At 35.7% G+C, this 15219-nt stretch overlaps 2 protein-coding genes across 4 annotated transcripts; both read right to left on the bottom strand.

Annotated features, from left to right (window-relative positions):
* Positions 1–1442: 1442 nt before the first annotated feature.
* LOC122036197 lies at positions 1443–6790 on the bottom strand. 3 transcript variants are annotated; one of them, XM_042595454.1, is made up of 6 exons: positions 6314–6788; positions 5296–5384; positions 4501–4870; positions 2993–4416; positions 2393–2573; positions 1443–2313 (listed from the first exon to the last, which is right to left on the bottom strand). In XM_042595454.1, exons 1-6 carry the CDS (start codon positions 6408–6410, stop codon positions 1676–1678), a joined length of 2799 nt encoding a protein of 932 aa, XP_042451388.1. In that variant the 5' UTR covers positions 6411–6788; the 3' UTR covers positions 1443–1675. The 3 variants fall into 3 exon arrangements, with proteins under 3 accessions (XP_042451388.1, XP_042451387.1, XP_042451389.1); XM_042595453.1 differs by having other exon boundaries at positions 2993–4870; positions 6314–6790; XM_042595455.1 differs by having other exon boundaries at positions 2993–4870; positions 5296–5368; positions 6314–6790.
* Positions 6791–10581: 3791 nt separating this feature from the next.
* On the bottom strand, positions 10582–14257 carry LOC122036183 (protein SLOW GREEN 1, chloroplastic-like). Its single transcript, XM_042595433.1, has 2 exons — positions 13031–14257; positions 10582–10988 (listed from the first exon to the last, which is right to left on the bottom strand). The coding sequence occupies exon 1, from the start codon at positions 14104–14106 to the stop codon at positions 13042–13044; it is 1065 nt and encodes a 354-aa protein (XP_042451367.1). The 5' UTR covers positions 14107–14257; the 3' UTR covers positions 10582–10988; positions 13031–13041.
* Between the last annotated feature and the right edge of the window lie 962 nt (positions 14258–15219).

Raw genomic sequence — 15219 nt, 5'->3', positions numbered from 1 at the left:
AAAAAAAAAAACTAGAGTAATTTATTGGCCAATAGACAACCACACCTTCACTACAGATGATATTATTTATCTAATTTATGTGGAGTGCTTTTGGATCTTAAATACTTTTCGATTTATTCTAATGATAAAAAAATTTTATATCTAATTCAGTCAAATAATATAATGTTATATTTTACACTTTAATTTATATAAAATGCTGACAACTAAATTAAATTTGATTATAATAGTCTAACTGGCATAGTTTGAACATTACGCATTTAATTCCTCTAAGTCAGGAGTCTACCTAACGTAGATGGGGTCAAGCTTGTCTTATCTAGTGGAGGTATATCTACTTGTTTATTTTTACTCAGTCAATTATTTAATTAGTTCATTTGTGAAAATTGGGAAGACTGATATAAGGGCACTTGAGCTTATTATTATTATTATTATACCATATTATTTAAACTAAAAGCTATACATCTACAAATTTATTTATTTATTTATTTTAAGAAAATTGAGATGGATTTTTTTTTGGTCTTATTTGGGATAAGAAAAATGCATGAGACTGTGTCGAATTCAACTGAACCATAAAATGAATGAAATTACATGCTCGCATTTAATTTGCCATTGAAATTAATAATTTATGGGGTTTTCCTCTATATATTCTGATTTTATTTCAAATTTATCGAATATAAGGACTAGATACATAAAACAGCTATATTTTGAAGAGAGAGAGGGGGGGAAAAAAAAAGAAATAATATGAGAGCATTTTGAACACTTCTAGATCATCAGAAGTAAACAACGAAGACTCTACACTTGTTAACAATTCTTACATTTAAAGTCACCATTTATAGCGCACTAACAAACAAAACATGTCTAAATAATTAAAATCTCCAAGTCATCGATCATACAACCTATACAAAAGCAGATCCCAACGTATGGCCGTGGGAGTTTGAAGGTTCGTATAGAAATTAAATATAAATTGATTGCAGAGTTAAACTAACTCCCAAACTTGTGGTGTTCTTCCAGACAAAATCAAGTCTAACAAAGAAAAAATGAGGATTGTTGTTTGGTCGATCGATCAGCGTAGAGAAGATTCTACCTCTGGGGCCAAAATAAAAACAAAGAATTTGTGTGCGTGTATTAATTAAACTATTTTATTTTTAAATTATTCTCTGATATATAAGAATCAATTAATTGAATTGTATGTGTTCTAAGTGACTCTACGATGAATATATTAACGATCAATAACGTAGAAGAATATATTAATTGATTGGATATTTTGCATATGTATGAATTATGATAGATACGTTACGTTATTGCATGCCTCTGGGCTGATATCAAAATTCTTACTCTATCTCTCATATTCTTCATTTCTCCTCATTTTCAAGGCCGTAGGGCCCCGGGAGTATAGCCCAGTCAAATATTGAGTGTTAAATATTTTTTTTATTTTTCTGTGAGAATTTAGTGTTAAAGTTGATAGGATATATAATTACTTATTTGAAAATTTTACATATTTATATTACTGACGCATAGTCTTCGTGATCACCTCCAATGAAGTTAAATTTTATTGCTCAAACAGGTGGAGGTGCAGATCTATTTTCTAGACATTACTCCTAAACATTTAGCGTTTGCTGGTAAATTAGAGAGGTAACTAGGATGGATTGATGAAAATGAAACCTCCGGCACCAAACTGTCATAAGAGAAGCTCACTGACAAGTTCCTCCAACAGATCAGCATTCAGCAACCTCTCCATTTCTATCCCGACGACATTGGCATCAATTTTCCAGCCAAGCCATCCTGGCTCGAGGATCATCTTTTCCTGACTGCATTGTATCTCTTTCCTTTGCTTCACCACAATTTGCCATAGTGCGTCAACAAGACTCTCACTGTTGTATGTTGGCAGACATAGCTTTGATGTGGGCATCCCAAGGCAAACATCTGAGTATGAACTAGTAACTAAACCCACTAGATTACAACTTACGACATCAAACAGCAATTTGCGTTCTGATCTTGACCATGAAGAAATTCCATCGTAACTCTTCTCGAGCTTATCGAAAACATATTGGTCAAAAGCAAATCCAAGACAGCAGCACTCTTTTATGAGTTTGTCATCATGGACACTTTGAATACCTGTCTCCAAAAGTATGTCAACTAGGTATGTGAAGTCTCTATCATCAACATCTTTGAATCTTACTTCATGTAAATCCCCTAGAGGTAGAAGTTCACAATCGCCTGCTGCACAATCTTCATCACTCAGCACAAGAACCTGGCTTTCCTCTGCACATGTAGCGCCTGAGTCCATTTTTAGACGTTGAAGTTGAATTCGGAGTTCTGCACTTCAGCCAAACTAGTTAATATATACAAACTATAAAATTCAGGAGAAGAAAATCAGTTGCAGATTTAGACTTGCCTTTAAGATCTGCACTTAATCTGTGAAAGCAACCTGAGCTGTAAGTTTCATCTTCCAATGGAGTCTCTAGAACTGAGACTGGACTAGGCTGTTCAAGGTCGTTGGAGCTTAGAGGTTGTGATTTTGCAACATTTGAGTCAGATGGAAGCGATTTCCCATGAGGATGACCACTTGGTTTTTTCTGGAGAGAAGAATTTGCATTTTAAAAATTTATAGTCATACATGTTATAATAGCATAAACGTATGAATCTGATTTAAAAACTCATGAAACCATAAATGAGTCTTTTTCTTGGAGTAGTTGAAGATATGAAATTAGGTTTTAAAAATTAGAAGAAAAAAAAACAGAAAAAAAATACTTAAAAGAGTGTAAGTTTGTAACAAACTATCAAGTGTTAAGTGATGGCTGTGAAAGTGTAAAGACACATGATAGTACTTTCTGTGCATCTAAATATAATATATCGAAGACATGTCTGCTGCATATCTGTTTGATAATATGAAAGGAGTGAATCTCTAAATCGCTGTAAAATTATAATATTTCTTAGAAATAATTATATATATTAAAGAAAATTTTACCAAAGAACTAAAATGGAAGAGGGGCACCTGAAGTATTATATCCTTAACATAACCATATCCATTGTCTAGTGGAACATGAAATGCAGACTTCATTGCGTGCTCCTCCTGAGTAGTCAAATGCCATACCTCATCTCCAGGTATAGAAATGAAAGTACTATCATTTAGATGATATCTCTTGGAGTTGGTGATGGCATGATTAGTAATTGCAGTATTTAAGTTAGTCTTGGTGACAAGATCTTTTGCATGAATTCTCTTTCTAAGTCCTTCTGAGTTGACATGGATCTCCCGTTCAGATGCCATATTTTCCTCTGCAACATAGCCAGCCAGTTGATAGTTGTAGTTTGGGTGCTCGGATTGTTTAGCTGTTGGTAATTCAGTGGTGCTACTACCAACGCTTTTTCTGTCTTTATATTTTGGACTACATGAAGCCGGAAGTGAATTGGATCTTGGAGAAAATATGGAGCTCCCATATCTTGGGGAATCTTCTCTGCTAATACCCAATTGAAAGCTCCAGCTACCGAGAATTTCATCTCTAGATAAAGCTTCCAATGATATATTTTCCCTATGCAAAAAATCTACAGAAAACCTTGGAGTCTCTTCCTCAGATAGTTCAAGAACTTCACCATGTGTGCTTGAGCATCGAGAAATAAGCCCTAAGTTCTGAAATAGTTGGGTCACATTCCCTCTCTCCAAATAGTGGTGGTTTGGATCCTCCATGCTCACACAATATTTAGTTGAAGCCATAGATAATGGGCTTAATCTAGTTCTCCAATTCCCACAAGGGTCTGCAGAATCAGGAAGCTTTGTGATGTCTAGCATCGTCAATGAGTCCCCATCTCCAGTGTACTCAGCAACTGGAGGGCTAAAATCCAATTTGCTAAGTCTACTCCTGCTGTGCCTCATCTTTCTAGTGATCCTTCTGTAGTTTTCTTCTGCATCATTTACCATGTGACCAGTTTCTTCCTTGTCACAGAACTCCTGAGCTCTAGATGCTGCAATTTTTTTGTCTTTTTTGGAATCAAACCAGAGGTTATCGTGGTCTAAAAAATTAGCGTCTGGTACCTTTTGTGCTTTCTCAAGGATTGGTTTCAAGATAACAATATGAGCAGGATGAACAGCAGGTTTGGATCTGCCCCTCTGTGGTGCCAATGGATTATATGGAAGAGAACCCGTGTCTTCTTCAAAGAGGCATTTTTTAGGTCTTGCTTCATGTGTCTTACAAGAGCCTGTGATTTCCTGATGCATATAAGTAAACCTATTGTTACTTTTTTCTGTTCTGGATGACCTGTAACCAACTTTATTCCTCCCATTCTCAGTCCTGCATTTAGATGGTTTTAGTATTGTGATCTTACTTTGATGAGATAACTGTGCATGTTTCAGATCTTGAAGATGCTTTGCAAATAAAGAGTTGGAATCTTGGAGAAGTTCCAGAAAAAGATCCCTGCTTGAATCTGAAATTCCAAATGCACCATTGAGTTCTTTAGATTTGTAAAACAATTCAATGGGTGATTGCCTATTTATATCCATAAATTTACCCCTTTTATTCTTCTCATAATCTTCATATGCTCTTTGTCTATGTTTTGCCCTCATATCAGAGTGACTTGAATGCTTCTTACTTTTGGTTGGTTTGCTTATTTGAAGAACATGTTTGAGCTCTTGTCTCTCCTTATTTCTCCATTTTGAATGGTCCTCAGTTTTCACATAATTTCCCCAAAAAATTGGGCTATCCATATTCTTTTTTTGTTTGACAAGAGAGGGGAATGCATCAAGATCCATCAGCTTCGCAATTAAACTGGGTGAAGAATGCTTAGTTACTTTCCCTTTTGACAATTCTTCCTCTATCAAATCCTTTATCAGAACTTCACTGGTTTTCTTGGATGGGCTTCTCTTTATCATAGCAGCAAACTGAAAATAGCAAAACAATACAGAATTGCACTTAAGGCCTTCGATTCAATATTTCAGTACATGTGAAGGACAATCAGTGAACTGAAAGCACTATATACAAAGTCAAAAAAAAAGGTATTCACCAAACAGAGTTAATGTAAAAGTATTAAATGTTGCCAACCTTATAAGAACATCATCTCTTGTAAACAAATAAATTAAACTCTGATTCGTTGCTCTTTTTTGTTTTGTTTTTATAATAGACCATGAAGGCCAACATTTAAATCTAAAATTTCCCACAGCCAAATTGAATGAAATTGATCATTACAATTTTGTGATACAACAATATAAAGAGAAAATTCACACTTAAAGAATCTTCCTCTGCTAAAAAAATCAAACGAACTTGACAATGAGATTTATTGCAAAACCATGAGGAAATCCTCACTTACAGTATCTTCTTCTGCTGAAAACCCCATGATATAACCAGAATCAATTGCAGTGCTAGTAGCATTTGATCGTTTTCTGAAATCATAATGATCTGAAATAAGAAAATAATTTAAAACATTCAAATTCCACCATACTAAAAATTTCAGGTTTGCATCATCTCAAATAATGATCAGAAAGTAAGTTTTATCATAGTATGATTTCCCCAGTACTAGACACTAATGTTTCAACGAGTAATTTCACTTGAGGATTCTAAATTATATGCATCCTAAACATCTTTGATTCAACAAGTAACAGTACAATTGCAGATGAGTAATCTATTCTTCTTTTCTTTATGATATATGGGAATCCAACCTTGCAAGAGTTGAGGCAGCTATAAACGCGCTAGCAAGAGACACATACGAACAAAGCACTTCAAACAGAGCGTACATTAAAAAAAATAAAAAATAAAAAAAGTTCATAGTGGCATGAGATGACGGGGATTGTGAAAATGACCATCAAAGCTGAGAAAGTAAATACACCATCACCTTTACCAAACCCGGGTGCCGAAAACCGCTTTTTATAGACAAAAGAAACAGCAAAGCAAGTCGAACACATTGTGTTGGCGTACTTCAAACAGAAAACGGCAATGGAACTAAAGAATCAATCTCTTCCAAAAAAACTACGCATAGAAATAACATGGCAGAAGGAAGTAACATGAGTATCTGCCTTGGGAAAAAGAAGAATTGAATGAAACAAGAAGTTGTTGCATAAGTATAGGATTCTTCATTCTTCAAGCATCCGATCGAAAAGGTCACATATTTCCACACAGATAAAATAAAAGAAACCCATTTTTGAGTTTTCCCCCCAAAGGGCACACCAAAAAGCGGAATATTTCAATTACGAAACGATACGAAACAGAAGCATGCTAGCTTTCCATGTTCAAGGGAATCCTATCCAGAGCGACTCCAAAACCTAAAGAAAGATCAAAACTTCGGCGACAAATTGGAGCTCCAAGAGAGAGAGTAATTAAAAGAAGGACACCTTCATTTGGAGCTGGGTTCACTGACACCCGACGCCGGCCGAACTCCGCCGCAGCTGGGGGTGCCTCCCGACGGCGTGGTCGGCTTCTATGGTGCATTTTCCTGTGGCTCCTCAAGAGCTAAGCACTCCGACTTCTCCTGCCTCGAAAGGCTATCTCGAGGGAGCAAGCGATGCGGACATCGAGATCACGACGGCGACTCGGCGAGGCCGTAGAAAGAAGAGATTACATGGAAGAAATCGAGAGAAGAGCAATAATAGGGAGAATGATTACAGTACTGGGAAGGCTTAACGGCTCGTAGACGGAGTGGCGTGCAGTGTACGAGTGCGACTCTACGAACGAAAGAGAAGAGGTAGCGAAGCATTAATAAGAGCATGAATAAGAGTACCCAACACGTACACTTTAAAATGAAAATTATTTGTTTACCCGCCTTATGGTTAGTGGAGAAGATGGGCCCCTGTCCAACCCATCTTTAAGGTTTTACACCCATTAAGAGTTTCTAGAATATTTAGAGAGAGCATTTGAAAAAAATGCTCTCTCACAAATATTTTCCATTGGAAAAGGATAGTTAAAAGCATTAGAAATCATGCAACGGTAAGGTTTTATATATATATATATATATATATATATATTCAATCTCTTTAGAATCAATTCACGTTTTGAAAGAAATTACAAAAAAAATCATCGTTGCTTTTAATTTATTATTATTATTTTTTAATTCAATCAACGTTTTTTTTAAAATTCAATCAAAATATTGTATTGCTTCTTTTTTGAATAAAATATTAATATTAAAATAATTATATTAAATAATATGTAAAAAAATATATTTATAGATAAATAGTAGATAAATTATATTAAATTAAAGAATTTAAAATATAATTAATTTTATTTAAATATAAAATTAGATATAAATTAATAAAATGATTATGGGACATAAATATTTATTAGGTGAAATATTTAATTGTAAAATTGGAGATATTTAAAAATAAAATATTTAATGGGTTAGACCATAAATATTTGATTGGTGAAATATTTGATTATGAGATTTGTAATATTTGAAGAGTGAGATATTTGAAAAATGATGTAGAAATGGGGACCATAAATATTTAGAAAAAATATCCTCTCTTATTATGGATGCTCTAATAGTAGGGGTGTTCTGCTGGGCGCATCGCCAGCGTCTGAGTGTAGTGGGGTGCCTCGTATGCATTGAGGCACCAATGTGGGTGTGCACAGAGTGACTACACACTACACATTTCATGAACCCTTAGAAAAATCAATTTAAACTTTTTATGTTACTTAATACTGTAACTCAACTTCTAAACTCTAAAGACAATCTTATTGACATAATGAAAACTTAAAAAAGGTCACCCATGCTTGTTGACCATGAGAGATGTGCAGGATAAAACATATATATATATATATATATATATATATATATATATATATATATATATATATATATATATATATATATATATATATAGAGAGAGAGAGTTTTGATTTACCACTCATTTTAAGTCGCAACCCTATGTGCAACTCAATTTTTTTTTAGATTTAATACTATAACACCATCCCTAAACCCTAAATGACTTATTCACAAGCTAATAAAAAAAATAATAAACTATGCACCGCACAATCGTACATAGTGTGGTGTGCTATATATATGAATTTTAGCTTGCATACCCGTCGTGACTCCATAGGCGATTGAGTGAACTTGGGGTGCCAGGAAATCAATCGGAGCGCCCAACTCGCTTTTGAGCACTCAAATCACTTTCAAGCGCCTCAAGTTCACTCAATCGCCCGCGGAGTCATGCATGAATGGGTGTGCAGGTTAACAACTTTTATATATACACACACAAACAAGTTGATAGCTTGCACACCCCTATGGGCGATAGGCATGGGCGGCTCTCACAATCAACGAAACGTTGATTTTTTTTATTTATTTTTTAAAATTTTCAGTTATACTAATAAAAATTTATTTTTAAGATTTAAAAGGTTGAATTATAATACTAAGTATATATATATATATATAGTCGACGGATGACTCTCATGCATGACTAAGTACGTGGGGCATCTGAAATTGATCTAGGCAACCGGAGTAGTATTATATATCATCAAAAACTTATTCTACCAAACAAATTCTTAAACAGCTTCTGACCATAAGCAATTTTTTTTCTCGACATCCATGGAGATACTCTCCCTCATAATCACAACTCTTCCCTAAACTTCATGAATTAAGCCCTATAAATGTCCTAGACACATGGATGTGATTATACCATAAAGATGAACAATCTAAATGCAATGAGTGTGCTTGCTGTGTCTGTGTGTAACTATTCAATTAAAAAATTCATGCCATAGAGATGAACACCCTAAATGCAAACGGCAAACCCTTATTTGAATCTGCCAAACTCATCAACTTCACCAACCCCAACTCGGACTGCAATCACATCTTTTTTAATTTTTCTTTTCTGTGCTGGAAGTGCTCTCTCAATCTAAAAATCATCATTACCGACTGGCTTGAGTTCAGATTTATATAATCAACCAGCGTGTTAAATTAGATGGGGGAGACAAGTATGATTAGTGCATGTAAATAAAAAGGCAAGCTAGATTTAATTTATGTAGTTTGGGTTCCACAAAGAAAATTGAAGCAGCAATGCCTAGAAAAGTCAAGAAGACAGTAACAAATGAATATGTAAGTTAACAGACATCGTCCCCCACTCAAGTTACAAGTACACTTATTTTAATCACGATGCCAATTAATTACATATATAATTAATGACATGGTAATTTTTTTAAGTTAAACCATTGATTACTCCATGCAGGAGAAGGGAAATTGTAAATCCATGGATCAAATGGAAGCATATGATTCTGGTTTTTCACCTAATCATTTTTCCACTGATGCCCTAGCAAAGTTCCTTAAACAATTGCAAGTATCCTGATTTGAAATGTGTAAAATGAAAATATATAGAAAAAAAATGATGTCGAGAATAAGAATCTATAGGCAAACACTGAAGTTAAGGCCTGACCGTCCAAGAATTTTAGAATGTATAACTATATTAACAAGATAAATGTCCAATATCTCACATGCAATTAGTACTAACGTTAGAAGACATTTTAACAAATCACACCTCTAATATGTAATTATTTATCATCTCAGGATAAAAAGTATATCCTACCTTCAATTTTAAGATTCCCTCCATAAAAAAAAACTAGTGGACATTTTGCCAGCTGATTTGCAACTGAATTATGGCATAATCTCCGCACAAAATTTGATCGTTTTTATAGAAAACGACAGCAACCAAAAAAACTATGAATTGATTATGACAGAAACGACATTACGGCAATGCATGGAAAGAATGCGGCATGAGCTGCAGATGTGGAGAGGGTCCCACGGTCCGAGAAAAGACAGAGCAAGACGACAGGAAACAAGGAGACTTGCTCGCCTACCTCGTAACACACAGCCAACTATTCAATTCTTTGCAACAAGTGGAAGAAAAAGATGAATTACCTCATAAGACGACGACAATGATATTAGATTCGTCTCCACGCCCATCATCGTGCTTGGGTTTTTAATTCTACCACACATCCTTGAGTCCTTCCTTTCCTTCTGAACCCTGTAGAAAAGAAAGATGATAAATTAGTTTAATCTCTCTGACACCCTGAGAGACGGTTTTCACCCATTTGCACTCGTGATCAATAACATATCGGTCACAATGAGTCATGGACGGTCCCAAACCTGTCACTTTTGTCTCATCTTTTACACACAGAAATTGAATTTATCAACCATTACAACATGAGGTAATGAGAGTGACACATATTAGCAGAGCTTCTCGTGCAAGAGTGAATTTATGAACCCAAATCTAGTTTCTAGTTTCATGAAGATCAATCTCAATGAAGAAAAACTTGACATAAATGAATTTGCTGTGTTCAGCGGGATAGGCAGTCCATGCCCAATCCACTAAACAGTGTATCAGACTAATGCTTCAGACTCCCAATTGGCCCAAGTGATATTATCAACAAATGATATCAAGGTCATTTACATGCAAAAGCAAAAAAGAAAATTAGCATCAAGATTTTCTATCAAATGCATAGGCTTATATACTCTTCAGATAGAGCGACAAGATTGGTGCAGAGTTTAGGATCCAATAATTACTACCAGATTACATACACGAAGGATCGTTGCACAGAACTGAATTCAATCTTTAGCTGCCCGCAGCTCTGAAGCAGATAAACAAATTAGCATATTAAACAACCTTTGCTGCAACACATCTCACTGAATCTTCAATTAGATGTCAGAAACAAAGTTATGCCTCGGACATGTTAAATTATAAAATGCTTCTGTTGGTGTTATTGATGACATTAAATTAAACAGAGCTGACTGACAAGAAAGATGCACATGGTCAAGATCAAGCAGTTGAAGCTTACAACTTGCTTACATATTGTTAGCTTGATATTTAACTAGACAAAGTTCTTTCCTCTCTCTATTTTCCAGTGTTAGAGTGCTGGAGTAACGGCACTAAGTGAAGCGCAACACAGCCTCACGCGGTGCTGCTGCTGATAAGGCAAATGAATCAAACAAACCTAATGGCATAGCTGGCCTGATAACCATGGTGCAACAATATTGTGGCAAGAACCAAATCAAATTCTCGACCTTGCTTCATATGGTATCCTCAGAATCTACACAAACAATAAAAACAACATTTATTGTGATTACTAAAACACACGCTCGAAATATGAACTAGAATAAGATGAACATTTAATTTTTCATTTGCATTGCAAAATAAGACTAAATCAAAGTAACAAACTACCAGTCACATGGTATGGGTAAGGCATAAACAAATGGACGATCATATTTTTCATCAACCAGAGATGGCGCAATCAAAGAAACCAAGAAAATAAGAGTCAGATAAAAGCAAATTAAACATAAGAGCTTAGCCAACTCGAATACTTGTACAAGGTGAGATGAAATGGTACTACTCACTATCACATTAAACAATTTTATAGCCATTGGCAGCAACAAGGGTTCAGTTTGTCATCATCATTATCAAACTGTGACTGTCCCAACTATTTGGGTTTGATTACAGAGATATTATCTTCCATTGACCTCATGTACGATGCCTATGATTTGTAATCCCTAACTACACTTCCCTTAGTTTAATCTTCTATACTTTTGTTTTACATATTCTCAAATGGAGAGATGCATAGGTTGGTTGGAAGACTGATAAAAAGTTACGACTTATCAAATAGTCTCTCCCTATATTGCAGGTCCCAAGATTTCGAAGTTTCACACATCGCATATGCTAAATTATGCTAGTACGTTTTAAGTTTGTATCACTTCTAAAAATTATTCTTTATTTACAAAGGAACATATAGACGTGTGCATATAAACACCAATAACAACAACATTAAGATGTGTCTCTCCCGACTATCTAGGGTCGACTATATGATTCTTAATCCTCCATCAAGCTCTATACATGGCTATATTGTAAGTATATAGGAGTGTGATTGAGATGTGCTGAGCCAAGGTTACTTGTGTTTGAGGTTGTTGATTACTTGATTTACTTATAAAGTTGTTCAAATTTATTTATTAAATTTTTTATCAAGCTTGAATCAAACTTGAGCTTATCGAGCTCAACTATAGAAATATTGCAGCAAAGTTTCATTGTTATTCTGTATAGAAATATTATATGGAACTAACTAGTGCTTGATCATTTTTTTGTGAAAACATATTTATTTTCCAATTTAGGATTTCCAGCTGAACCAGACCTAAAATAATTAGATTCATCCTCAGTTGAAATTTTCAAAGCGAAATATTTTGGTTTTATTCCAATTTTTCTCACCTAACCAACAAACCAAGTCATGCCCATCCTAAGTGACTTCTCTTGAGAATGAAGAAAATTTAATGGAATCACAAAACTCAATCTTAAATGAACCTCTTAAAACCTTCACCTTAGAACACCCCTTAAAAAATTGTCCTTAAAAAACCCCATATTATTTTTTTGCTTGCGTTGGAATCTTGAAAATGGACCTTAACTCCCACATTAATCCATCTTTTGCTTGCTTGATAAAGTATTTTTTCTATGCGATATTTTTTTATTTGTTTGCGCAAGACTACTTGGGTTGCATCATACATATTCCACTTTCTAAATGGAAGATATACTCAATCTTCATCAAAGATTTACTTTTAGACAAAGGAGTTAGAAATAAAGGTCAATCCACTAATACTAGGATATGGAGTAATTGATTTAGAGACCAATATGTCGATTTACTTATTCAAACAACCACTATGATGTTAACTTCATTATGCTGAAAGGTTAAATCAATAACTGTGAGTTTAAAATAACTAAGAAATGTAAATCCATATCATCTGTTCTTTGAAGTTTTAATTTAACTATACTCGAGAAAAAACGCAAACGAAAAATGTTGTGCTCCCACACTGGAAGAACCAATTCCTAATAACAAGCAATTGACACTTGGAAATTTAATCAAGCTATAGAAAGAAAAAAAAAACTCAAATGGTATAATGGTGGCTTAATCTAGAATAATCCGATCCGCGAAGTCAAATGATAGTCAGTAATTTTGCTTTGCATCACAAACTGCATAGCCACAAAAATATTGTTCAAAAGTTGGCAATAACTAAGGCTTGTTGTAGCAATTTATTTCGACACTTTCTAAACAAGATGGATGGCAAAACCGAATACATAAGGAACATCTCTTACCATCAATGACCTTAACTCTTCAATGCAGTTTTTCCCTTTTGCTCTTGCATTTGCTGAAAATACTTCACTGCAGTCACGTTATCTTCAAATAGTTTTGCATAAGGATTATCCTTTGGAAGGAGACTCCGATACTTCCTGAAGTGTTTCTCCGCCTCATCCTTCTTCCTCAACAAAGTATAGACAATCCCCTGACCCAGGTAAGGTCGAAAATCACTCGGCTGCTCTTCTGCCAATTCTTGGTAAATCTCAAGCGAATCTTCATAATTCCCTTCAATAATGTTAATCTGCGCAATCAGCAATTTAAAATCCCTCAATTGTTCGGTTCTGTTGTGTTTCTTGCACAACTCCATGGCACCTTCAATCCTCCTCAAAACATCGTCGATATCATCGTCGTCGTCGGACTGCGAAGCCGACATGAAAAGCCCATGATAGGCTTCTACGAGAAAGGGGTCTTTCTCCAGGAGTTCCTCGTACAACATCCTCGCGGTCCCCGCCTCTCCGTTGTTGCTCTTTAGGTGAGCCTTGAGCAACTGGAGATCTGCATCCTCGGGCTCGAGGGCTATCATACGATCGACGATCCCGATTGCCTCGACGAGCTTCTGCGCACTGATCTTAATCTCCATGAGGGAGCGGAGGGACTCGACGTCGTCGGGATGGGAGGCCAAGCGCTGCTCGAGGGCACGCTCTCGATCGCCTTCGAATGGGATTTTCGAGCGTTTGGAGGAGGAGAGGGTTTGGAACCTTACATCCTCGGATGCAGCGGGAGGGATATAAGCGGCGGCGAACGCGGGGTTTCGGAGGCGGAAGAGAAAGAGGGCGGCGGAGACGGCGGCCGCGGTGGAAATGGATCTGAGCAGGGAAGGAATGGGAGAAGGGGTAGGCTTAGTGGGGGAGACGGAGGCCCGAATGGAGAGAATGGGAAGGGGCCTGTGTGGCGAGGACGTGGAGGAGAAGGGTTTGGGGGGAGAGATGGAGAAGGGCTTTGAGCCGGCGGAATAGAACGACAAGGAAGCGGGATGGGGACGCAACGTGGCCAGTTGAAGAGGGATGTGATAGATCCAGCAGAGCGAGTCCATCAGGGGGAGAGGAGCACCGGCGGTGGCGCCGCGGCGGCGGAGGCGTAGGTGGAGGAGGATCGGCTACGGGCGCTAGCGTCAAGCGCAACCTACTGACTATAAATTTCGGCGGCGGAGGCGTAAGTGACTTTGACCCTTATCTGGAGACGAATTACGAAGTAGCACAGAGGAGTCCATGATTATTATGTGGTTAAAAAGTTCAAGAGTTGATCTTTGGGGTATCATTGCTTGCCTGAGCTTAACGTCTCCGTTATATATTTTTAATCTGTGTATCTATATTTATCTTCCTCCATATCCGTGGATCAACTCTAGGAGGACCGCTGATGTGACGGTTCCATATTTTTTTAGACGAATTACGAAGATACAACATAATCACTTTTTTTTTTAATTTTACTAGAATCACTAGCACATAAGAAATAGCATAACATTGCAATAGCGTTCGTCCACACAATGATCTTCAAGTTGTTCTTGGAGTTTAATAATCATTCACGAGTTTAGAAGAACTTTGGCCTCTACTTTGATTCATGAAATCCATGTGTTTGACAAACAGATAAATTTTATAAATAATTAAAAAACTAATAAATATGGCATTAGAAAATCAAAGACCCCTCTCTCTCTCTCTCTATATATATATATATTTTAGGCATTATATGAAAAGTTATATATATATATATATATATATATATATATATATATATATTTTAGGCATTATATGAAAAGTTATGTCTTAAGTTGATTGACTTTGATTTATGATTGAGAGAGCCTAACTTAAACAACACCGTCAATCCAATATGTTAAAAAGTTCAAAGTCTACACAGGGCCGGCCCTGATTTTTCGGGGCCCTTGGGCGAAAAGAAAAAAGGGATCTCTATAGGAAAAAAAATATATTAACATACAATCTGAATAAGTTTAATAAGAAAACTTGAAAATTAATATATTTCATTTAAAATATGATAAACTCCATACAAAATATATTTCTCAAGATTCTTCAAAAAGTACAACACCATACAAAATATATTTCTTAAGTTTCTTCAAAAAGTGTAATACCTATGAATACGAAAAAAAAATAAATATGAAATAATCATTGAAAAAAATCTATATCTTCTAGCATTT

This window comes from Zingiber officinale, unplaced genomic scaffold, assembly GCF_018446385.1.
Source record: "Zingiber officinale cultivar Zhangliang unplaced genomic scaffold, Zo_v1.1 ctg134, whole genome shotgun sequence".
Lineage (NCBI taxonomy): Eukaryota > Viridiplantae > Streptophyta > Magnoliopsida > Zingiberales > Zingiberaceae > Zingiber > Zingiber officinale.
Note: the sequence above shows the minus strand (reverse complement) of the source record. Positions and strands in the feature narration are given on the sequence as shown.

Coding starts and splice junctions, on each gene's coding strand:
- LOC122036197 (XM_042595453.1), bottom strand. CDS start 6,410: ATGCACCATAGAAGCCGACCACGCCGTCGGGAGGCACCCCCAGCTGCG. Junction 5,385..6,313: donor GAACCCAGCTCCAAATGAAG/GTGTCCTTCTTT, acceptor TTCTTATTTCAG/ATCATTATGATTTCAGAAAA. Junction 2,574..2,992: donor TTAAGGATATAATACTTCAG/GTGCCCCTCTTC, acceptor TCTTCTCTCCAG/AAAAAACCAAGTGGTCATCC.
- LOC122036183 (XM_042595433.1), bottom strand. CDS start 14,106: ATGGACTCGCTCTGCTGGATCTATCACATCCCTCTTCAACTGGCCACG.